At 40.2% G+C, this 26,566-nt stretch overlaps 1 protein-coding gene across 2 annotated transcripts in view; it reads right to left on the bottom strand.

The window, feature by feature from the left end:
• SIRT2 (sirtuin 2) overlaps positions 1 to 26,566 on the bottom strand; it is a 1,239,326-nt gene that overhangs the window by 388,380 nt on the left and 824,380 nt on the right. For both annotated transcript variants that reach the window (XM_044082288.1, XM_044082354.1), the window contains exon 12: positions 16,533 to 16,609. In XM_044082288.1, the coding sequence (XP_043938223.1) occupies positions 16,533 to 16,609 (77 nt within the window). The remainder of the gene's footprint in view (positions 1 to 16,532; positions 16,610 to 26,566) is intronic.

Below are 26,566 nucleotides of genomic sequence, written 5' to 3'. Positions count from 1 at the left end.
AAAGTGCACCCAGCAAAAAGGAAACAGACAGAATAGTTGTGTAAAATCTTACCATAAACCTAGATGGCCTTCTCTTCCATGTTGCAGTATTCATTACTGGAGGGAGGTGGCTGCCTGCAGCACCGTATAACTGGCCAGTATACCCAAGTCTTTGGAAGGGGGTATATGCGATGTTGCATGAATGTGCTATAAACCGATGTCGGCTATTAATGTGACATCTGCACGTACCCAACTCTGGACAAACTGCCACAGAAGATAAACCTCCTAGTATTCCAGCCAGACAAAACCTCAGAAAGGAGCCTGTAGAGCAAAGTAGTGGTTACCTCATGCCCGCTTCGATACTGCCAGAATGTAGAAGTATGCTCACCAACCAGTGTATAAGAAAAATCTGTCAGCTACTGAAAGAAGTAAAGTCCATCACCAAGTAGACACCGAAACAAAAATATAAATCATAAAGGAAACAAAGGTAAAGAGAAGAGGAGGGACGGTTATGAATACTGCAATGGAAGAGAAGGACATCTAAGGTTATGGTAAGATTTTACACAACTTGTCTATGTCCTTCTATTCTCATGTTGCAGTATTCATTACTGTAGGGACAGTACCAAAGCTTTTAGGTAGAACCCTGGGTGGTTGGAGTAGGGGTAGAGTCAATGAGACCCTGTAGTACTGTTTTGGCAAAGCCAGCTCTAGATCTGGATATCAAATCCAGCTTGTAATGCTTGGTGAAGGTGTGCACAGAAGACCATGTAGCTGCCTTCAAAATGGTTGCATGGTCTAGGCCTTCGAAAAAGGCTGCAGAGGAAGCTGCGGCCCTGGTGGAATGAGCCTGCACTTTAGAGGCTAAAGGCATGCCATGCAAGGCATGGCAGAAGGTGATGGCCTTTGAGATCCAGGAAGCAATGGTCCGTTTAGAGACTGCTTTGCCTAGGGCTCTTGGATGGAAGAAGACAAAAAGCTGGTCCGATTCTCTAAAGGCCTTAGTCCTGTCCAGGTAGAACCTGAGCTGCTTGTGCATATCCAAGGAATGGAGTCTCCTTTCTGAGAAGTTCTGAGGATGTGGAAAGAAAACAGGCAAGTTGATGGCTGGATTCAAGGAGAGTTCATTCACTACCTTGGGCATGAATGATGGATTAGTCCTTAAGGAAACCCTGCCTTTGTGGAAGATGAGCTACGGAGCGATGGACACAAGGGCTTGGATTTCGGAGACCCTCCTGGCAGAAGTCAAAGCCACCAGCAGTATGGTTTTCCATGTGCAGAACTTGAGTAGCCAAAAAGGATGGTTCAAAGAGGGGCATTGTTAGTTCTTCCAGTACAAAATAAAGGTCCCATGGTGGAGGAACAGGTTTCCTAGGAGATCTAATATGTTGTACTCCTTTAAGGAATAGTTTAACCTCTAGCCTGGATACTAAACGTGGAAGCACAGGCAGAAAAGCAGAGATTGCAGATACATGTACCTTTACAGAACAGTATGATAAATCCAGAATGCAGGAGCTCACACAAATAAGCAAGGACCAAAGGCAATGGAACCGCCAAAAGGTCCTGTTTGTTCTTAGAATACCACCTGGCAAATCTTTTCCACTTTGCAATGTAATTTTTTCTAGTGCTAGGTTTCCTGGCCTCCTGCAGGACTTTGATTATGTCCTCTAAATATTGGTGGTGTAAAGGGATCAGACGTTTATCAACCACAGGGTCAAGTTCAGGTTTTGAAGCAGAGGATGTATCAGAGATCCCTTGTCTTGTGTGAGTAAATCGAACCTTTGTGGTAACTTGTGGTAACTGCCCTTGGCTAGCTGAAATAGAAGAGGGAACCAATGCTGTCTTGGCCAAAAGGGGGTCACCAATAAGATTTTTGGTTTATCTTTCTGAATCTTCAGTAAGACTTTTGAATCAGAGATATAGGGGAAAAGCATACAGGATACATCTTCCCCCAAGAGAAGCAGAAGGCTTCCAATTTACAGACTTATGAATGTGGTAGCCTTGTGCAGAAGAAGGGGCATCTGTCTGTTCTGGGAGGAGGCAAACAGATCTGATTTTGGAATGCCCCCTCTGTGTACAACATCCAGAAACACCTTCCTTTGTAACATCCATTCATGGGAGGGTGCCATAGCTCTGCTCAGTGTGTCTGCCAGAACATTTTGGTTGGAATATGGACTACCAGTAGGTAGACTAACAATGTGCTGGCAAGATTCCAAATCTGTGTAGCTAAGGAGCATAGAGGGTAGGATTTTGTTTCTCCCTGCTTGTTGACATACTACAGTAGAGTCATGTTGTCTGTAATGACTCTCAATGCACCTGGTAGTAGTTGGTGAAAAGTCTGTAGAGCTAGCAGTAGAGCTCTCAACTCCTTGATGTTGATGTGTTCCTTTTGTCTGTCTGGGGTCCAGGTGCCATGTACCTTGTGCTGCCTGGAATGTAGATGCAGCACTGCTCCCCAACCCAGGTCTGAAGCATCCATGTAAAGATGCTGTAGTGGAGTTGGAATTTGTAGGGGGAAAGGGGTTTGGTGAGGCAGCTGAGCTGAGTCACAGAGGGGGAGCTCTGTCTTGACCGGGTTGTCTCCGAAAGGAAGGAGTGGAGGTAATAGATGTTCTAGGGGTTGCTGGGCATCTAGAGTGTCTCCCACCTCTAGTATGGCTAGTAGGTGGAGTAGACTGTCTTCTAACAAAGGTAGCCTTTTGAGGATAGTTTCTGTGGTATCTAGGTATGAGAGAAACAAGTAAATGTTTCAAATTCTGCAGTTCTTTTCCTTTCTTCTGAAGAGATCTGAAAAGCTCAGCAGAAGCAGTGCCAAACAGTGCAGAGTTATTGTGGGGGGCATCTAACAGTTTAGCCTGAAAATCAAGAGGTAAAGACTGCAGTCTGAGCCATACATACCACTGAAGGACTGAGCCAGTAGCTACAGACTTAGAAGAAGCCTCCACAGCATCCATTGGTGGAGTGTCTGGTTAACTGCGAAGCTGTGGAAAGGAGAGTAGTCAGTTGAGCCTTTACTGGAGAATCAGTCAAGTCAGGCAGAAGAGAAGAGGCCTTAGCTAAGGTATCCAGGACTAACTGTGCCATGTGTGTCTGGTAATTTAAAGCTCTAATGGTAAGAGTGGAAGAGGTATAAATTTTCTTTCCCTGTCTATCCATAAATCTGCTATCTTTATCAGAGGGGAAAAGAGTGGAAGATGGTAACTGTCTAGAAGACCTGTCTGCATATACTGCTACAACAGCAGGGTCTGCTGGTAGGTTTCTGAACAGGGACTGAGACTGACAGGGGACTTTATAAAACTTGTCAGGTCTTTTGGATGCTGGGGCTGGGACTCAGGACTCTGGGAAGCTGCTTGAAAAGCATCCAGAAATGCTGGGAGCACAGGGGGAACAGCAGAAGGAGATAGCTGTTCCATTTGCAAAAGTTCAAAATATCTTCTTTTAGTATCAGAGACTTCAAAAACACCCCATTGGAAGTGCTGCCTCATCCCCAAAAGAGAAGTCTTCACCAGGGAAGCCTGGACTCAAAGAATCTTCCTCTTGAATGGCAAAATCCTTAGGGGATTCAATTTGAGAGGAGTAGGATAGGGAATAATCATCAGAGGAGATGTCCTCTTCAGAATCTTCCAGAAACTGGCCTGAAGCTGGTTGTTGAGGCAACTGGGGTTGAAAGGCCTGAAAAGCCTTAAGCAAGTTTTATGGAAAAGCTTCCCACTCAGAAGTTTCTGCTTTATTTTGAGAAAAACAGGCGATTTAGAAGCTTGTAGGGCTGACGGGGTAGCTGGAAGGGTAGAGGTAGGATTATCCGAATCTGGGAGCCGTGGTTCTCTCTCACCATCAGGGCCTTATGGCTCAAAAGGAGGCAGTGTGAGTTTTTCTTGGCTTCATTTTTGGCGGCTCATTGGACAAACCCGCAGCATCCTCCATACCTAAGGCCAGACATCAGAACCTTTGGTTTTCTAGGTAGATTTTTAAGGAAGCTAATCGATTTCTTAAGGTCTTAGGGACAAATGACTGACAGATAGCACAGGCCTTGTAATCGTGTTTCTCGCCTAAAGAAAAGGCACACTGGGCGTGAGTTTCCTTGTGATGAATCTGTCTTCCACAATCACACTTGCCCTTCCTAGAAGTTATGAAAAGCTGGAATACAGTTAAACCCCAACGATAAATAATAAGAAAAGGTAACTTACCTGTAAGCGGACAGTCGAACATTAACGAACAAGCGAAAACAACTTTAGCTGGCGATCAGACGTCTGTTCATCACTGTGGCAGGAAAGTTCTGAGTTGAGTATGTGCAGATGTCACATTTACAGCCGATGTCGGTTTATGGCACAAGCATGCAACGTTGCATGTACCCCCTTCCAAAGACTCTGGTATACTGGCCAGATGTACGGTGCTGCAGGCAGCCACCTCCCTACAGTAATGAATACTGCAACATGAAAAAAGAAGGCCATATTACTAGTTCCTTTTCCTTCTAGCTTTTAAAACAGGTTTCGAAAATACAAATTCATTTAAACCTAACCCCATATGAGAACATGGTTTGGCTATCCATCTTGCGTCACATCTTTCTGTTTCATTTTCAATGTTACCCAACCTAGCATTCTCATATATAACATCTAAAACAGTAAAAGAAAACCCATTTGCATTACCTTGCATCTGAAAATGTTTATCTAAGGCATTGACAGTGTTACCTTTACTTATACAATATATATGATCCCAAATACATTCATGAAACTGACGGTTAGTTTTGCCAGCATAAAATGAGCCAGCTATGACTCAATAGTGAAAGCGCTTACCAGTTTGTATATGCATTAAACTTGGATTTATTTTACCTGCTGCTTATTGTTTGCTGCCTACTTTACCTTTGGATATTTTAAATTGTGACTGCTGTGTTTCCATACTTGGATTTATTTCACCTGCTGCCTGCGGTTTGCTGCCTGTTTTACCTGTGGATACTTTGAACTGTGACTGCTGTGTTTCCACATTGGTGCTTCTCTCTACACTTAGTTTTGAAAACCAGAATTTAGTGTAGAATGTCTATTTTTTGTCTATAGTCATAAATAATTACATCAGACATCTAGTCACTTCCACACCAGCAAATGCTGCCATACCAGTACTCAACAGTATTTTCTTCATCTAGCATGTTGGAATTGTTAAGAATTGGTAACTGATAATGGAATAAGGGAGCAATTCACTGTTTTTGCCTAATACATTGACTTCAGACACAAGGATATATAGAATATATATAACGCAACAGACAAATTGGTTTACGTCCACAGTTGTAATGTCTGTGAGAACAATGCATAAAAAGGCATGTCACTGTCAAAATGCATACTGATCTTTTAGAAGGTTAAAGGGCAACTCCCACACATTACCGCAGGACACTCCCATGTAGAGATACTGTTAATGATTAAGCTGAAAACAAAATTTGTTTCACTGAACCAAAGTTGTGATGACCATACCTCGAGAAGATATGATACCAAAACCAAATTAAGATGAAGGAATATACTGACAAAAAAATCACTGCATTCAGTAGAGCTGGAAACTGAAACACTATATACTAATAAGACAAGTAAGTCACCAAAAACACTGCACATTTTGATTTATTTAGTCTTACTGCATAACTGGCAATAAAGGCTCAATTATCATTGCTAGCAGAAAGGGACATAAAGCTTCTAGATTGCATCCATTTAAAAAAAAAAAAGTTGAACAGCAGCAGTTACTTATAAGTCAGGTTTTGAAAAGAGTTGGCAATATCGGGGTAGGGAAAGGGATTTCAAAAACAGTAAGAAGGAAACCTTTCTGATATGAAAAATTATGGGGCCAGATTCAATAAAGCCTACTCTAAGTGAACACAATATATATTCAAGAAAATTCTTACCACATTTTTTGTGCTTTCTAGTCACTCAGAAAGATTACACTAAGTGCACATGTAGCCACTTTGTGATAACTTTTATGAATCCCTGTCAATATTTAAAGCTGAAAGAATACCAGTAGGAAAACTAAAATTAGGAGGAAGAAGGTGTGAGTTCTGTCTGTATTGTCTGTCCATTCAGAGCGGTGTACACTTAGTATGTGCATTACTAAATCCCAATGATGGTTTATTATTAATAACAACAAATCAAATGCAACTGTTGAGTATCAAACTTCCACAATGACTTTTCATTCAAATCCTTAAATTACATTTGTCATCTTCTACAGCATGCATTATGTAACAGAGCTTTGCAGTTGGATATAATCTCCTTACCATATACAATGCCAAATTATACAGTTTTTGAAGCAAAATTTTCTCAGAGCTGAAAATCCCTAACATGACACTGCAAAAGTCTGAACTCATAATGGTGTACCACCTAAATTAATGTATAAACTACTGTTTTCCCATATTAAATACAAGAGAAGTAGTTCTTTTCTTCCTAGAAAAGCAAGTTCTCAACTAGTTCTTGCAGATGGGCTACCTCACATCGGAAATTAACATGGTGATGCAATAGTGAAATCATAATGTAAATAAGACACATCTAAAGAAGTCAGTGATTTTAATTCCCCACAATGTTCTGCATTTGAATGTAAATTTTTGCTCAGTACCTACCCATTACATCAATGTGTGGGTTTGGTTGTAGACAAAAATGAAGAAAACAGTGAAAGTAAAAAATCAAACAGCACCTTATGATCTTTTTTCCAAACTCACTTGCAACTTTATCATGTGGGATACAAAAGGAAAACAATATGATAAATACACTTTAAATGACCACCTATAAATATTTGCATAGACAGTATAGTTTTGTAAAATCTTACCATAACAGTAGATGTCTTTTCCTTCACTGTTGCAGTATTCTTTACTAAAGGGATCCCCTGCCAAGGGTAGCTTAACATCTGGTCAGTATACCAAAGCCTTGGTTTTTTTTAAGGATGTTGTATGTACCTTGCTCACTGTGTAAGACATAAAGGTGATGCACAGATGTACAAACCTCAGAAATGAACAGCCCCAAGAGTAACAGTCCAAGGAGAAAAGAAAGAACCTGTACATCCAGAAAGGAAAAGGAGAAGATAAAAAGGGGGAGGAGGGAGGAAGCAAATACTGCAACACTGAAGGAAAGGACATCTACTGTCATCACAGGATTGTACACAACTGTACTACGTCCTTCAATATCACTGCTGCAGCATTCTTTACTAAAGGGAGAGTACAAAAGCTCAAGAGCAAACTTGAGAGAAGGAAGGCACAGAAGGGCCCTCAAGAAACCCATGCAGGATTGCCCTAGCAAATCCACCTCTAGCACTAGAAACTACATCCAGCTTGTAATGCTTAGTGAAGGTATGGATAGAAGTCCAAGTAGCAGCTTCAAAGAATTGGTATCCAGTCCTTTGAGAAAAGCACCAGAGAAAGTCATAGCTCTGGTAGAATGAGCCTTTACAGAAGCAGAAAGACTTTCCCCATGAAAGGAGTAACAAAAACAAATGGCCTTAGAAATCCATGAAGAAATGGTTTGCTTAGAAACAGCCAAACCTAGAGATCTAGGATGAAAAGAAACAAAAAGTTGCTCACACTTGCGAATGGCCTTAGTCTTATCCAAATAATATCTGAACTGTCTATGCAAATCCAAGGTGTGAAGAACCTTCGAACTGGCAGACTGCAGAGAAGGGAAAAAGAGGGTAAAGTATTAGACTGATTAAGAGACAATTCATTAACCACCTTGGATGTAAAATTAGAATTAGTACGAAGACACAGTGTCACCATGAAAAAACTAAAAAAAGAGAGACAGCCATAAGGGCCTGAGGCTGAGACACCCTTCTATCTGACGTAAGGGCCAAAAGAAGAAAAGTCTTCCGTGTACAATGCTGCAAGGAAGCTGAAGCTGCAGGCTCAAAAAGGCACCTGAGTCAATTTTTCAAGAACAAAAGTAAGGTCCCAGGAATGAGGAACAGATTTCCTGAGAGGCCTAATATGAAGGATGCCTTTAAGAAATTGTTTGACCTCCAACCAAAAAGCCAAAGCAGGAGTCAAAGACAGACAAGTAAAAATAGCTGCAAAGTGAGCTTTAACTGAAGAGTATGCCAACCAAGCATGTTGCAATTCAGACAAATAAGAGAGAACCAGATGAACCTTCACAGAAAGTGGATCCTGGTTATGAGCAAGGCACCATATAGAACATTTCTTCCATTTGGATAAATAAGATTTCCTGGCCTCCTGCAGAACCTGGAGCACATCTGCAGAAAAAAGGTGCATAAACTGGATCAAAACTCTATCACCCATAGGGTTCCTATTACCACATCGAAAGACCGTAATAGAGAATACGAAAAGAGCGACACATATTGTACGAAATACGGAACTGCAAAATGTCCAAAACAGCGAAAATTTAAATGAGGAAGTGTAATGGTTGGCCCGTTTGTGGTATAGCTCCGTAAGGTAAGTGTGCGATGACAGGACTTTAGGGTTAGGATTTGGGTTAAGGTAAGTGAATAGATAGGTAATGCATGTAAGATTTAATGTAGTGTTAGAAGCAGGGTTTTATTTAACTGTATGTACGTGTATTATTTATTTTTTTGGGGTGTATGTCTGTAGGGGAAGTGTGCGGTAGTTACAGACCTTAGGGTTAGGGAAGGGTTAAGGATAGCGCATAGACAGTTGTGTATGTGGGGTTTAGTGTAGTGTTGGAAGTATGGTTTTGTTAAATGTATGTATGTGTATTATTTTTTTTTTTTGGGTGTATGTCTGTAGGCGACGTTTGCAGTAGTTATGGACCTTAGGGTTAGGGAAGGGTTAAGGATAGTGCACAGTTAGTTGTGGGGTTTAGTGTAGGGTTAGAAGTAGGATTTTGGTGCTTTACATTAGGTTAGAAGTAGGGTTTAGTTAGTGTATGTATGTGGTTTATTTATTTTGTTTGGGTAGGTAGTATGTAGCGGGTGGTGGGGTTGTCCGGCTATGACAGTTCACTGTTTAGTGCATTCAGGATTTTCGCGGTTCGTGTTATAGGTGTCGACGTTTAGGTATTCCCGTAAAGGGTTTTTCGATTTGGTTATACAGACCCCACCATATTGTCAGATGAAGATTGGACAAGTGAGGATGGATGAGAGACCCCTTTTCTTGTGTGAGTAGCTCCATCCTGTGAGATAACTTGTAGTGATTGCCCTTGGCTAGATGCAGAATAAGAGGGAACCAATGCCGTCTGGGCCAAACAGGAGTCACCAACATGATTTTGAGGAAGTCCTGTACTATCTTGAGCAGGACCCTTGGTATGAAAGGAAGGGGAGGGAAACATACCCTTCCAAGAGAAAGAGAGGGAGCCCACCTTCCATGCCAGAAAACTTGGGACTCTGGTGCAAAAGAGAGGAAGTTTTCTGTTCAGAGGTGAGGCAAAAAGATCTACTTGAGGAGTACCCCACTGGTGGACAATGTCCAGAAACAAATCTCTGTGAACCATTTACTAGTGTGTCTGTGTTATGGACCTGCTCAGACAGTCTGCCACAATGTTTTGTTCTGAAGACAAATAAATAACCTGAACAGTCACCTGACACTGGACAGCCAGATCCCAAACCTGAAGAGGTAGTCTGCACAGGAAGTAAGACCTGGTCACACCCTTGCTTGTTGATGTACCACATCACTGTGGTATTGTCTGTAAAGATTTTGAGAGGCCCTGGAAGAAATTTGAGTATGAATACCTGAACAGCAAGGAGGACAGCTCTCATCTCCTTGATGTTGACATAGTCTGCCCTCTGATTAATAGACCAAAGGCCCTGAACCTTGTGCGGGCCAAAAGAAGACCCCCCACCTCATATCTGAGGCATCCAAAAAAGTTCCTTAGATGGGACTGGGGACTGAAACGTAAGCCCTGGGTTGACAGACAGATAACTAATCCACCACTGAAGCTCAAGTTTGAGGCATGGAAAAAGAGGAACAAGAAAGGCTAAAGGATGCCAATGTTGAAGCCAGACTGACTTTAGGCACCAATCTAGCTTCCTCATATGGAGTCTGGCAGCATAGGAATGGTGGAAGCCAAGTAACCCAGAGCCCTTAGAAACTCCCTGGCTGTAACTGAGATCTGATGAAGAAGAGATTGAAAAAAGGCAATTAGAGTCAGAGCCTTGGGTGTTGGCAGGGAAGCCAGTATATGAATGGTATGGAGCCTGCACCCAAGAAAAACATGACCCTGAGAAGGCATCAAGAAGGATTTAAGGATTTCTGGAAATTTACCATAAACCATAGGCCTTGCAAGAGGCAAATAGCATAGTACAGGTCCTGAAATGGTCCTGGGGAGGAAGCCTGAATGAGCAGGACATCCAGGTAGGAAAGATTTGTATCCTCCTCATCCTGCAAAAAGGCAATCACAGGAGCAAGGCATTTGGTGAAGACCCTTGGGGCTGTAGAGAGGCCAAAAGGCAAAGCAGAGAACTGAAAGTACAAGGAAAAAACAAAGAATGTAAACATTTTCTGAAACAGGGATGAATAAGGATGTGAAGATAGGCATCCCTATTCATCCCTGTTTCAGAACATGGATGCATAGGGATGTGAAGATATGCATCCTTGAGATCCAGAGAGACTAGGAAGTCTGAGGTAGAAGAAGAGGAAACGGAGTCTGAAGAGACAGCATTGAAAAGGAAGGTGCTGAGCTGAAAATGATCCAGAATGGGCCTCTAGCTGCCTTCTTTCCTGGGAACCAAAACCATTCTGGAATAAAACCCTGTCCCTCTTTGAGGAGAAGAAACAGCTTGGATTGTGCTCTGAGATAAAAGGCCTTGAAGTACATCTGAAAAAAATGGGCAGCTATTCCTCAGGAGGTTGAGGAATGCCCAAAAAAGGAGGAAGGGATTTCTACACCATGAAGTATCCCTGAAGAATGATGGACATAACCAAAGAATCCGGAGTGATCTCTAACCAATTAGGAATTGACAGGAAAAAAACAAAGAGAAAGAGGAACCTGACTTAGGATGGAGTGAAGAAGACAGTCAGACAGAACCTGGTTTGTCTGGAAAAGGAGGCTTCTGAGTAGTAGGAGTCTGAGTAGACTTAGCAAAAGGAGCCCTTTTCTTTGGAAGGAGGGCGAGACTGTCTATGTACAATGGCAGGCTTTGAGGGAAACTCTGACGTTTTGGAACAGGAGAAACAAAATTATGTTTTAATTCCTGCAAGGCCTTGCCCTTCTCCTGCAGGGACTTAAAAAGCTGAGCAGCTGCAAAACCAAAGAGATGTTTTATTATCAAGAGGAGTACCTTAGCCTTAATATCATCATGTAAAGGTTGGAGGTGAAGCCAAGAATAATGCCTTAACACAAAACCAAAGGCAGCAGCTCTAGAAGAAGAATCAGCTGCATCATAACTACATGTAATAGAAAGGGGTGCCACTTGAAAAGATGAGCCCAACAAAGAGAAAGCTGAAACCTTTCCCTCAGAATCAGGAAGGTCAGAAATAACCTGATAGGCCTGAGAAAGAAGGGCTACAACATACCGGGTCATATGGGTCTGATAATTAACAGCTCAAAAGGCCAGGACAGCAACAGTATACATCTTTTTGACCAGCCATTCCATGGCCTTACAGTCTTGTCAGAAGGAAACAATTTAGTAGAAGGCAATAGCTTGGAAAGTTTGTCAGAAGAGACAGACACAATAGAGGGGTCAGTAGAAAGACATTTGTAAATAAACTTGCAATCATCATGCACCTTATAAACCTACCAAGTTTTTTAGAGGCTGGAATTTGGGAATCAGGAGCCTGATAAGCTGCAGAACAAGTTTCTAACAAGGCAGCTAGTACTGCAGAGACAACAGAGGGCTTGGGAGATTCCATCTAGAGGAGTTCATAATACCTCTTCTGGATGTCAGTACCTAGAATACAGTCCCATTTGAAAAAATCCATCATACAAGAGATAGTATCCCCAAAAGAAAATTCCTCATAGGGAGAATCTGGACTAATGGAGACCTCCTCCTCAGAACCAAAGTCCAACAGAGAAGGAATCAGAGAGGAGTAAGCCAAGGACTCTTCCCCAGATTCCTATTCCTCATCAGAAGAGCCCTTCTCCATAGGCCTCTTAACAAGAGTAGATTACTAACAGGAAGCAGGAATAGAAACTCCCTGGGGGAGGCTTCAAAGCCATGAGTGTATTAACCCTGTGTAAAATCCTGTCATTCACACTGGGGATCCTTAGAGCAGGGAAATATGCTTTGTTTTCTGCTTCTTTTTCAAACAGTCATCAGCCATAAAGACTTTAGCAGATTCAGATCAATGTAATGGGAATCTCCTACCAAACAAGAATCTGCAGAGCACCCCTCGGGGTCCCTTCAATATGATCAGACTAGCATCCCCCTCAATAACTGCAACAGACATCTGCAGAGCCTCTGAGAGCATGCAAGAAAGTGGATCCATGCTTGCCTCTGAAACTGTCATGGCAGAGGAATCCAACAGAACAGCTGGACAATCCTCTGTGCATTTCACCAGCCTTAAGGGAGACATCCAGGGGAGGTGGTACAGCACCAGAATCTTACTTGAATTTTTTGGTCGTCTTCTTGGTAGATGGTTGACCTTTGAGACAGGATGACTGCACCATCACACCCTGTGCCAGCAACTTAAGACACTGGTTCTCTATGTAGATAGACAAGGAGGAAAGACGACTACGAAGAGTCTAAGGGACAAACACCTGACAAATCGAGCACAAAGTATGGTTGTGAGAAACACCCAAGTAAAACATACACTGCTCGTGACGATCCTTATGAGAAATCTGTCTCCCACACTGACATCTTCCCTTTCTGGATGACATGTAAACTCACAACCAAAGGAAAAAAAACAAGAAAAGAAGACAACCTCAATGGGGCACTTATCTGACAATGGCTTGGTCATCAGCACAAAAGAAGGAGTGTTCAGACAAACAATCAAAGAATTCATTCAGACTGGTGACAAAGAAGTTCTGAGGTATGTACATCTGTATGTCACCTTTATGCCCTATGCCATGAGCAGGAAACATACATATGACGTACAATGTCCTTAAAAACCTAAGTCTTTGGTATACTGGCTGGAAGTTGGGTTCCCTTGACAGAGGGTCACTTTAGTAAAGAATACTGAAACAGTGATATGGAAGGACAACTACTGTTACTTTTTACAACACTTTACATGATGCATCTAAAATTCATTATATCATTTTGGGCAAAGAGATGTATTTTCAGATGAAAACTTGGAAAAATGTTTTCTTTGTGGTATTAAAAAGAAAGAATAAGTATAACAATTTATTAAAAAGCTCCAACCAATCCCTAGCTAACTTACTTGCTGAGACAAGAGCTTTATGACAAGATACAGTTCTCACAGATGACTGCAAAGGGATTCTTGGTTTTGTTTCCTGGTTTCCAGTGTGCTGAGCCTGCACTAGAAGCTAATAAGGGCTCACAGTAGCTTAGAAAATGGACAGAGTAACAAGAGACCGATATTACATTAAACAGCATTAAGAAACAGGATTTTATTTATCTCGGAGAACCTGGTAAAAAATATTACCTTTTCACAGTATAAAAAACTCAAACCACTTTGAAACACAGACAGAATAAAAAATTAAAGAAATGCCCACTATATTTGCCGCTGCCAAAGACACTACAGCAAGCACAAGTACATTATCATTAAAATAATTAAAAACAAAGTAAAAACACCCAAACACAAAATACAAGCCGGTAAAAAAATGCACACATATTTGCCACACTGCTGCTCCACCTTACTAATTTGTGATAACCTTATCCCTGCCCCTATCCCTAACCCATACTCTACACCTTCACTTAAGAAATATCACCAATACACAAGACACTCACAACAACACATACATCAGCAAATGCACAACTCTAAACATATCTCCTTACTTATTCCTTACTCTAACCGTAGCTAATAAATACTCACACACTTCAACCTGTAATCACAAAACTTTTGGTTATATCCAAATGTTCCAACATTAACATCCCAAACCCACACTTACATTATCCAACAAATCTGATCACACTTGGTTTAACATCTCCTGTACTCGACAGCACCTAGGTTTGACCACTCGGGCAACCCCTTTCAAGTGAGTGTTTAATTGTCAGCAACATATATATACACACACACACACAAACACAAATGTATATGTGTAAGTGTGTGTACAGTGTGTATATATATATATATATACACATATATATATATATATATATATACACACACACACACACACACACACACACATATATATATATATATATATATATATATATATACATATATATATATATATATATATATATATATATGTGTGTATGGTTATCATTCATTTCACTAAATCGCAATTCAGAGAAAACTCTCACTAGTGGTATGGCTGGGATAATGCAAGGCAAATTAGTCTACAAGACCATTTGCACCATGCCAATGCCAACCTTTATGTTGTACCTCCCATCTCTACAGGTTTATGTTTGTATTCCGATCTTGTAGGGTACTATTGCTTGTTTACTGAAGAAACAGTGGAAGATATTCATAATGTTGACTATTACACTATTATCTATTATCCTAGCCATGAGTCACTAGTAGCTCAACACATTCAATTCACAAGTGCGGGGTTCCTAAAAGGAATATAAATAAGGATTTGGAAAAAATAAGGAATGGCAGTCAAATTCCAGTTGCTTAAGCATGCACAGCTAAACGAAACTGAATTAGCTGAAGACAATAGCTATGTTTTGCTGCTTTAACAGTTCTGTTTCAAACCAGAAAAATGTCACTTTCTAGTTCTGATTTTCTGTAATTTGTGCAAAGTGTACTCACAGACCAAACCTTCTGGCTTGTAATGTGGGACTCTAGCTTGGCAGAGTTCACTCAGGTTCCACTTCTCTTAGATCCCAGACCACAATACCATTCACAATTCTTCTAAATTTTCCATATAACTACACAGTTAACAAACTTCAGTTGACTTTTTGTGAATAGTGAGTGTGCCTGGAGATCAGATGAAGAGGTTCCCAAGCCTTCCACTCACTCAACAAAACACAGCTCCTACCTGGATTTGAATTTGTTGAAGACTGGTTATTTAAAAATGTGGACTTACCTTCATCTCAATAAATTCAAGATATTTTGTTTTTATATTTTGTTTGACATAAATGTGGAAGTGTGGATACACAACAAATCATATGAATATATTTTTTTCAAAAATGTAAAATACTTTCCTTCAGGAAAACCAATCATATACCCATACTCTAAATTAGTCTGATAAAATTAAAAAGTTATACATATGAAATGCATCACACATCTAACAAGAATAGCTAGAAACAAACATTTTTAAATGCACAGTAAAATAAGTTAAATATAAAACACAAATAAAAAATTTGGGAAAGAGTCATTGTCCTATTGCTGGTTTAAAATGAAACATGACTGTTCGACTGGTTCATAGGTGTTTACTAGGCTAATGACCACAAGGGCCTTTTTATGCCTAGCCATGCATTCCAAATCTCTGACACGTTCCGATACCCTTCATAAGTGTAAGCAGGGGCTTGGGAGATGAACCATTTACAGGTAGCCTTTGCCTATTAGAGACATAGGTGCCAAACCAGGGATGAATTTCCTGCTCCCCATCCAATTGTCCAGGTTGCACTTGAATTGGGTTAGGGAGGAACTCTGCTTCAAATGGATGGGAAGCCTGTTCCAGAGATGGGGTAATCTCTGGGATACATACCTGTCTCTTCAGCAGGTCCTATTTATATCACAGGCAAGCTTTAAGTCTTTATAATGGGTAATTATGGTGTTTGTTTTATGGATATGCAGGAGGTCCATCAGAGTGGGATCTCTGTATGTCAGGTACAGATCTCCCCTCAAAAGTTTGCAGGAGACAGAATACAGGGTTAGAGCCTTGAGGCAGTCTGCACAGGACATTTTACTTAAGCTTTGTATTCTTTTAGTGAAGAACCTCTGTGGAATTCCAATTGCTGGATATGCCTAGTTAAGTACATACCAAAGGCAACACTGTACTCAGTCATAGGTCTGATGAATGCCGAATACAGTGGAACAATGACTTCCTTGGACTTAGATGCCATACCTTTGTTTATAAGTTGCGCAACATAGAATGATTTCTTCATTACTGTAGACACGTGATGGTCAAAGGCTAGATTACCAAATATCTGTGTCCCTAAGTCCCAGACTACTGGGTTAACTCTAAGGGTGTTGTCAATATGATAGTTACCAGAGATGGAAGACTTCTCGAAGGATACCATTATGCATTTCTTGGCATTTAGCTTTAGTCCATGGCTCTGACACCAGTTGTTTGCATCAGCCCCTCCTGGAGAACATCTGTGTCAGTGTGGGATACAATGACAGCTCCTAATTTGCAATCATCTGCACATTTAGTCAGCCTGAAATACACTAACACTGGCCTTACTTCAGAGAAGTAAATGCCAAAAAGGAGCTGTCCAAGGACTGATCCCTGAGGGACTCCACTTGTGACTGGCCTCTATGTAGAGGAGGACTCCCAAATTCTAATTTCCTGGGTCCTGCCTGTGAGCCAGTTGGCTATCCACCGGGTGCAAACAGGTCTGTACCTAAATTCTTGACTTTGTCAACAATGCCCGAGTGGGTTAACTGCATTAATACTTACTTGCTAGCAAGTGATGCAAATGGCTGTACTTGAAGTGAGGTTCCCATGATGATTAGCAAGTCACAATTTGGAAAGTCCTGAAAGTAAACAAATGCATATTATACTGTCTTTTATTTTTCAGGGGGAAAAAAAGTAAGTATAAGAACTCAAGCATCTCTATCAGGCATCATTGGGAACTGCTCAAACCAATTCATAATATTCCAGCTATATACAAACTATTTAGAAGACTGTCTTATAATACATCATATAAATAATTTTAAACAGTATTTCCATGTTCTTTATTATCATAATACATTTGCCTGACATTTATCTAATAATTTTAACTTTGTCCAGTATTTGCACTCATTAGTTATTTTGTTTCCAAATTAACAGTGCATATTCCTTTATGACCGGAAACGTGACAATATTAATACATTGTTTGAATGGAGGTGATCTGTGTTTTTACCAATTTTTAAGATAACTTTCCTACCTATTGCTAAAATACTCCAAAAAAGAGACTACTGAGATCTAGGTGCACATCTGGGTATTGGGCCATGTGCTTACTTAAATTAAATTTATCAGACCACAATGCTTGCAAAAAGAATTGTATCTTAATTCCAAAAAAAGCAATCAGCACATTAAATCAAAAAGCATATGCTGCCAGTCTGCTTTAACCTGTAGTTGGTAAATCCAGCAGCCAACATTTCTCAGTCAGAACATCTTTTCAGTTTATGTGGAGTTTTGGAAACAGCATACTGTCTGCAACTTTGAACTATAAGCCATTTATCCATATGTATTAATCATAAAATCTGATTTTGAAAACGTAGTGCCTTTTATCAACTAGTACAAAACATCAAATCTATTTCTTTAAATCCTAACATACTCAGGTTATTCATGATTTCTATGAATGTAGGCATAAATGATAATATGAAAAATATTTACTGACCATTTGGACAGTTTGTCCGTCTCTTTCAACTTTCTGGTTTAAAAGAGCACATCTGCGCTTGTTTCCCATCTTTCCTGTAACTAACTTACTGGGTAGCACTAGAAAGCCTTAAATTGATACAAGCCATCTAGCTTAGAAGAGAGACTTTGGAGTGATTAAATATCAGTTTTCTGTACTTTCTTGCTGTACTTAACTGTTTTCCGCCTAAACGCAGATTTTCCAGCGTTTATTGTGATTTAAAAGCTTGTTCTTTTCACATATTGTACTTATTTGACTGCCTGCACTTTTAAAAAGTTTTTTGTTTAAATAATTTGTTTAACTGTTGTAGGCTACACACTAAAGTGCGATAGCCTTTTCTGATCATTTGTAGTCATTTAAAGCTGTTTTAAGTGTATTTTTTACTGTTTTGCCTTATCTTTTCAAAAAAAAAAAAAAAAAAATTCCTTGTTTCCCGCCTTTCTAAGCTAGTATATAGTCCAGTTTTCAGGCTAGTGCTTAATTTAGGGCTGCGATACTAGTTTCTGAGTTGTCCATACCTTACTTGGATAGAAGGAAGTTTCTCTGTTCACCTGTGAGAGTGGGGAGCTTTGAGCAGCCTATCTGTCCCTGGAGGAGTGGTTCCAGCCCAGAAGTTAGTAGTTTATTGGCCACTTTGTGCTAATTTCTCTCTCTTTCATTTCCCTACTATAAATACTGCATTTGCATGGTTTTGCGCGCCGGACAGCGCCAGTTAGCAATGGTTAAATTATTCCCGGCTCCACTAAGTCTCCTCTTCAGTTTTTCCCTTGAAACTAGTCTAACTCTCAACCTACGCACTCAAAAAGCACCCTACAGCCCAGCACTTGCTCAGACCTAATAGCAAGCACTAATATACCCTGACACTGATTGCCCAGCAGGGCAAGGCTCTTTATTCACTCCTTACCAACCAAGTGACTAAGCAGTTCACCCTACTATTCAGGCATGACCAAAGGGCAATTTCAGGTGTGCTCTCCAGTTCAGCTGGTGAATCTGGGTATCCTGAGGCAATGTTACAACTGCCTCATGTACACAGACAACCCTCTCTTCCTACCACAAAACACTTACATATGCAAGAGATGCAATTATACAGCCAAACTGGAAGCTAAGCTGTCTCCACCCAAGACTGGAACAGACAATCAAGAGGAGAAGGTTAACACTTGCACCACAACTCCAGCCACACATAGACCTACTAAAACAGCACTGGCAAAAAATACACATAAATACAGAAAATCATACTGGGAGGCTCTAAATAAAAACCTGCAAAAGCATCAGAGACCTCCAAAGCAGACACCCAAACAACCTGCACCTCCCGTCACAAACCAGACAACACATAAAACACAAAATCAGTGTGCCGCACAATCACAGCCCTTAAGGCGAAATAACATACCTAAAACACTAGTAATAGGTGACTCTATAGTCAGGCACACTGACATCCCACTCACTAGGCTGAACAAGCAGAAGGTTACTGTTAGCTGCCTGTCGAGAGCCAGAATCTGCCACATAACACAAGCACTCAGGTCACTCCAGAACAAGTACAAATATGACTCTGTCATTGTTCATGTTGGTGTGAATGACCTGAGATGTTCCTCCCTGGACTACACGAAAAGAGACATGGAAGACCTCTTTGATCATGTAGTTCAGGCTGATATGACCCTGACCCTAAGTAGCATCCTGCCCTCGCCAAGAATGATACCTCAGTATACAGAAAAAATTATCAATTTCAACAATTGGCTAAGCTTCTGGTGTCATTCTAAGGGGATCCAGTGTCTGTCAGCCTGGGACGACATGCTCGACAAGCCGTGTTGCTTCGCAAGAGACAGCTTGCACCTGTCACCCCTAGGCTTTCGAATACTGGCCAAGGCTCTTGCTCTCCCCATAGTGCCTTTTGTATGCAAGGCTCAAAAGTCAAACCCACCTCCGTAAACAGCACAATTAAAAAAAACTGACTGTTATGCTACTCAATGCCAGGAGTTTAAATCTCAAAATGCACATGCTCAAAGCACTTCTCAGTATGGAGAACGTTGACATCTGTGCAGTAACTGAAACCTGGTTCAAGGCTCCAGAGAGCACCCCAGAACTACCGGGACACAACTCATACCACACATTTCGGCCACAGAACACGAACTGAAACACATAAGGAGGGGGTGTATCCATATTCATCATGGATACCTACACCTCCAGGTTAGTGGCACAGCATGATACCTCTGAGATCATCCATGTGCAGCTAACATCGGGCAAATCTGCAATGCAAATTGTGGCCTGCTACAGATCACCCTCCATGACCCAGGACCACCACTCCACCTTTCTGGAGACACTGGAAAACATGAAGGTCCTACCAAACACCCTGATATTGGGCGATTTCAATGATCCTACCATTCACTGGGAAAACTACTCGAGTACAAACTCCCAGGCCCAGCGCTTCCTGGAATTCATCAACTCAAACGCCCTGGATCAGCTGGTAAACTTCCCTACCAGAGGTGAAAACATATTGGACCTGGTCATCACCAACATGGGCGACAGGTATTCCACACTGGAGGTCAACCCGTCACTGGTTACATCAGACCATAAACTAATCACTCTGGATGCCCACACCCAACCACCACCCCCAACTAAGGAAACCACAGTAAAAAAAACTTTTTTAAAGTAAACTTCACCTTACCTAAGACAGAGGTGGTAAGTTTCACAGCCCCCATGCTAAAGGATAATGCTGCCCAAGATGCAGAAACCTTTACAAATGCACTCTATGAGCACCTACAAGGATGCATGGATGTGCCATCCCTAGCAAAACCAAGACTCACTCCTCTAACAGAAGGAAACCAGTTTGGTGGACACCTGCCATAAACAGGCTATACAATAGAAGGAGGAAACTAGTTCAGAAAAAAAAGCAAATCCCAAGAAGAAAAGACATCCCTGATCAATATCAGTAAGAAACTAAGGTACCTCATAAAATCATCCAAGGCTAACTTCGAAAGAAAAATAGCCAAGGATTCAAAAGATAACCACAAAGCCTTCTTTAGTTATGTTAAGAATCTAAGTGGCAACTCGCAGATATGCACTGAACTATCACAAAATATACTGAACCTACTGATATTGCCAACATCCTGGTATATAGATTTCAGTGCAAACTTCACCCCCATCTCACCCCCAAAAGGGCCCACAACAATACCGGAAAAGTGTAGTGTCCCGGAAATCACAGACGTACATTTAAAAACAGCCCTTTCAAAAGCCAAAAACACAGCGTCAATGGGGCCAGATGGTGTCCCAGGCTGCATCTTTCACGAACTACAGAACGAATTAACCCCCCACCTAAACACACTGTTCAGCCTCAGCCTCTCCACAGGCTACATGCCCATAGAATGGTGCACAGCAATGGTTATTTCTCTCCACAAAGGAGGGGCCACAACTGACCCTGATAACTATCGCCCCATAAGCCTGACTAGCCTGGTCTGCAAGGCTATGGAGCACATCATCATGTAACTCATTAACAAAGAAATTGGGAACCTCCAAACACTTGACCCGACCCAGTTCGGCTTTGTTAAGGGCAGATCATGCCTACTAAACCTGGTTGACTTGTTTGAGACAGTCACCAAGGCCATAGATGAGGGAAAGGTGGTTCACACAGCCTACCTTGACCTCGCCAAGGCTTTCAACACCATTCCCCACACAGGTATCACAGAGAAACTCACCAGCCTGAACATAAACCCCTACGATATGAGATGGGTTGCCAAATGGCTTACAGACAGAACTCACATGGTAAGAATAGCGGGCTCCAGGTCTGACTATAAACCAGTCACAAGTGGTGTCCCACAAGGCTCGGTCCTGGGACCCCTACTGCTCAGCATATACTTCTCAGAAGTACAGGCAAACACAGGAGGACTAGGGCTAACCAAGTTCACAGATGACTACAAACTGGGAGCCATAATTGACTCTCCGGCTGACAGGACATCCTCCAAAAGGGCCTTACTGAGAAGGACATCCAGTGTCAAAGTCATGACCTCAAGCTAAATGCCAAAAAATTCATAGTCATCCCGTTTGGGAAACACAAAACACCCACAAATTACCACATAGGTGGCAGCCCCCTTAACACAGAAGAGGTAATAAGAGATCTGGGGATCCAGGTAAATAGTAATCTCTCCTTTGACAATCATATTGTTAAAGTAGTTAGGAAATCCTTCTATGTGGCCCATCTAATTACTAAACGGTTTGCATCTAGAAATAAAGAGGTTATAGTGCCCCTCCACTCGTCACTCATCAGACCCATCATAGAGTACAATGACCCATTTGGAATGTACCTCGCAAGACACTTCCAACAGCTGGAAAGACCAGAAAAGTACCTCACCAAGAGGATTACTGGCCTCAAACATATGTCCTATGCAGCCCGACTGAAAAAACTCTGGCTGTACTCAGTGGCATATCACTTACTCAGAGGTGAGCTCTGCCTGACTTACCAAAGCCATGTCCAACTCAGAATTGATGGACATGCTCCACCTAAAGAAATCCAAGTCACTGCGAGCCAAGCACTCTAGTGAGCTAAACCTCACCACAACAATAAACAGAACATGCTAGAGGGATAGATTCATGTCACAGAGACTCCCCATGCTTTGGAACAAAATTCCAAACTACATTAGGCAGAGCCCCTCACTAACACACTTCAAGAGAAACCTTGACGAGTGGATGAGTAACAGAAAATACACCCCTGGTATCACTTCATTGGCTCTGCTTGACAGAGGATCAGTTAATTAATCAATGGGGCGGTGAAAGCCGACACACTCTGGCTAGGCTTATAAATGCCCTCGGGCAGAGAGCCTAGTACCTACCTATGAACCTATAAAAAGTCCAACTTTTAAAAGCAGAAATATTAAGATAAAATGAACTCTTAGTGTATCACTCAAATAAGCAGATTCAGTTAATGTTGCAATGCTGTTATAGATAAATTTACTCAAGAAGCTCTGTAAATTTTGAGATGAAATTTCATGTTCTACTGCTAAACAGAGTAAGTCACATAATGTTTTCCCATTAGCTATGCAATTTGTATTCGGCTATACTGCTGTTTTAAAATTTAAGGAAACCAGAACAAAACAATTTCCCCTAAATCCCAATCTCTGATGTGTTTCTTGGTCAATAAAGAAACTACACAAACATAAGCATGTATCATACATACTTCATATTTTATTTGAAAACACTGAGCTGTTTGTATTGAAGTATTTTGGTAAAATACACATCTTAATTAATATCAATCTTTTGCCCATATCCAAATAATATGTATTCATTTAACAAGATATTTAACATTATTGATAATTCAGTTATAACTATTAACAGCTTCTTTATTATGTACAGTTAAACTAATGCCTAAATATTTAATATTATCATTGTTCTATTTGAATTTGCAGACAATTTTTGAATACCCACTAATCCTTAATTAACTATATTAGTTTTACTACAGTTAAACTTTGGTCCTGAAACTAATTCAAACTAATTTAAAGAGGATTACATATGGCATATTAACATTACCTATAATTAATAAAATGTTCTCAGCAAATAGTTAAATGTTTATGTATACTGTGTATCAACAGCTAAGCCCACAGCATTATGTGCTCCAAAAAATGTGCAAATGGCTCAATAGCTATATTAAACAAAAGTGGTAATAAAGGCTATCTTGCTTTGTCCCTTTATTTACATTAATTAACTTAAACATACACAGTCTTAATTTAACACATAAATTGTGGTACAGATATTTTGTTAATGATATAATACTAAACGAGAACCCAAGATTTATTAAATAATAAAATGCTTTACCTAGATGCAAACTAATAAAGATTACATTTAGTTTAGTATTATTGCATGGTCAGTCAGTTTAATGATTCTTTTAATATTATCCATTGTGTTTTTTAATATAAAATCAATTTGGGATCCACTACTAATTGTTGGTAAAATTTATTTTATTCTGTTACTGACATGAATAACTTATAATCATCAATCAATAGTAAAATAGGTCCATGGGATGAAAAAAGAGGGTAGTCATTACCTTGTTTTAAAACTAGAGTAGTCAATGAATATTTCCAAAAAAAGAGGTACATTAAATTTAGTTCTAACCTCACTAAATCCATTCTCTGATACACTTATAACACTATGAGGCAATAGTTTATAATATTCTGGGATTATTCCATCATTACTTGGGTTTTTATTATTTTACATGTACTGTTTGTGGCTTAATTTCTACGGCTGATATCAATTTCTCTGTTAAAACTCTCACACAACTTCTCTTCTATAGCATATTTTTAAATCTGTTTACTTCTTATTTAATATAGTATGACTTTGCACATAAACATTTTCATAACATTTCCTAATGATTTCAAGCATTTCCTCAAGGCACACAGTGTATTTTTAGTAATAACTGGAATATATAAACTATTACTATGATTTGAACCATATTTACGATTTGTTGTTCTTAAAATAATAAAACTATTACTTAAGTTGTGTAAACCTTTTTTTCTCTATACTTATAGAAGCATAAAAGCCCTTGATTTGTGTTTTTTAATGCTTTCATTTCCATAATCTATTTCTTTTCCCTTTTCCATTATCCATTGTGTTTGGATAATATTATCCATTGTGTTTTTTAATATAAAATCAAATTGGGATCCACTACTAATTGTTGGTAAAATTAATTTTATTCTGTTACTGACATGAATAACTTATAATCATCAATCAATAGTAAAATAGGTCCATGGGATGAAAAAAGAGGGTAGTCATTACCTTGTTTTAAAACTAGAGTAGTCAATGAATATTTCCAAAAAAAGAGGTCCATTAAATTTAGTTCTAACCTCACTAAATCCATTCTCTGATACACTTATAACACTCTGAGGAAACAGTTTATAATATTCTGGGATTATTCCATCATTACTTGGGTTTTTATTATTTTACATGTACTGTTTGTGGCTTAATTTCTACGGCTGATATCAATTTCTTTGTTTAACACTCTCACACAACTTCTCTTCTATAGCATATTTTTAAATCTGTTTACTTCTTACTTAATATAGTACGACTTTGCACATAAACATTTTCATAACATTTCCTAATGATTTCAAGCATTTCCTCAAGGCACTCAGTGTATTTTTTAGTCATAACTGGAATATATAAACTATTACTATGATTTGAACCATATTTACAATTTGTTGTTATTAAAATATTCAAACTATTACTTAAGTTGTGTAAACCTTTTTTTCCTCTATACTTATAAACGCTTAAAAAGCCATTGATTTGTGTTATTTAATGCTTTCATTTCCATGATCTATTTCTTTTCCCTTTTCCATACTTAAATTTTGCCTAGTTTTTGCTACTCTAGTATTTTACCATGCCAGTTTTTCCTCCTGTTATAACACCAACATTTTCCCACAGATATGATTTCATGGAAAGCCCACAGCATAATATCAGCAATCTCCCCTTTGCTATTAAAGTCAAGAAAAGTAAAGTTTTGTACCTACCATAAATGTAGATGTTCGAGTGTCTTCACTGCTGCAGTCATTACACTTGGGTTATCCTGCCATCAGGCGGTCCCACAGTCGGCCAGAGTTCCAAAGTCTTGGTCCGGTATCGGTTGCTGTCGCCTCTTCCCTGATGTCAGTGTGCCAGGGGTATATAAGATGCAGCCGACGCCATTTTCTTCAGTTTTTCTTGCCCCAGATGTCAGGTGCCCCCAATAGGTAGGCAATACATATTGCTAATAAAACGTACATAAAAAGTAAAACCAAAATTTTCAGTTACCAGCAAATACACCACATAGGTAGTATAGGGTAGAAAAGTGTAGATAAGTCCCAGCTAAGAAAGAGGGGATGGAGGGAGGGTAACCTGGACTGCAGCAGTGAAGACACTCGAACATCTACATTTATGGTAGGTACAAAACTGTACTATGTTCATCGTGTTTCACTGCTGCAGTCATTACACTTGGGTTGAATCCCAAAGCTGAGGTTGGGCGGCTGGTTCTATAGAGGATTTGTGGTGGCTATGAGGCCCTGCAGCACTGCAGTGGCAAAGCCAGCTCTGGATCTAGAATAAAGAGGCAAGTGATAATGCTTGGTAAAGGTGTGCACTGAACTCCAAGTTGCAGCTTCCAAGATATCTTTGGTAGGTACTCCTCTAAGGTAGTTAGTTGAAGTGGCTGTTGCCCTGGTGGAATGTGGCCTAATGTTACTAGGTACAGGTTTCCCATGCTGTGTGTAGCAGAAACGGATACGGTGTCCTATCCACTTTGAAATGGTCTGCTTTGAAATAGCCTTTCCCTGTGATCCTACAGCATATGCTACAAACAATTGCTCAGTTTTTCTGAAAGCTTTTGTTTTGTCCAAGTAGAAACGTAACTGTCTGTGTATGTCCAATGAATGGAGAAGTTTCTCCCCTTTATTCTGGGGATTTGGATAAAAAGTTGGCAAGTGAATAGTTTGGTTAAGAGCCACACTGGATACTACATTTGGCATAAATGAAGGGTTTGTTCTTAAAGAAACCCTGTCTTGGTGAAAAATGATGAAAGGCTCCACTGCCATTAGTGCCTGTAACTCTGAGACTCTTCGTGCTGAGGTTATTGCCAGAAGCAGAGCAGTTTTCCATGACAAATATTTTAATTCTGCTGAATTGGCTGGCTCAAAAGGAGGTAAAGTTAGTTTTTCCAAGACAAAATTGAGGTCCCAAGTTGGTGTTGGTGCTCTCCGGGGCGGTCTTATGTTTTTAGCCCCTCTGAGGTACTGTTTTAGCAATGGATGAGAGAAAATAGGAGGATCTGTGTTGTAATGAGCCGAGATGGCAGAGGCGTGGATCTTAATGGATGAAAAGGATAGTCCTTTGTCCAGCATCTCAGTTAAGTATTGTAATATCTGAGGAATATTTGGGTCAAGAGGGTCAAAGCTTTGAGCCTGGTTCCAGGCACAGAATCTCTTCCACTTTTCTGAATAAGACTTCCTGGTGCTAGGCCTCATGGCCTCCAAAATTACATCCATAACAGCTTTAGAGAGAGGTGTTGTCTGCTTGACTAAGAAATCTGCCATGCAGCCAGGTTTAATGGTTTGAGCTGACTGTGCAGGATCTGATTGTTTTGTTGAGT

The sequence above is a fragment of the Protopterus annectens genome, chromosome 1.part0, assembly GCF_019279795.1.
Source record: "Protopterus annectens isolate FY-2018-M chromosome 1.part0, PAN1.0, whole genome shotgun sequence".
Lineage (NCBI taxonomy): Eukaryota > Metazoa > Chordata > Ceratodontiformes > Protopteridae > Protopterus > Protopterus annectens.
The sequence above is the reverse complement of the archived record's forward strand: the minus strand, read 5'-3'. Positions and strand labels throughout refer to the sequence as shown.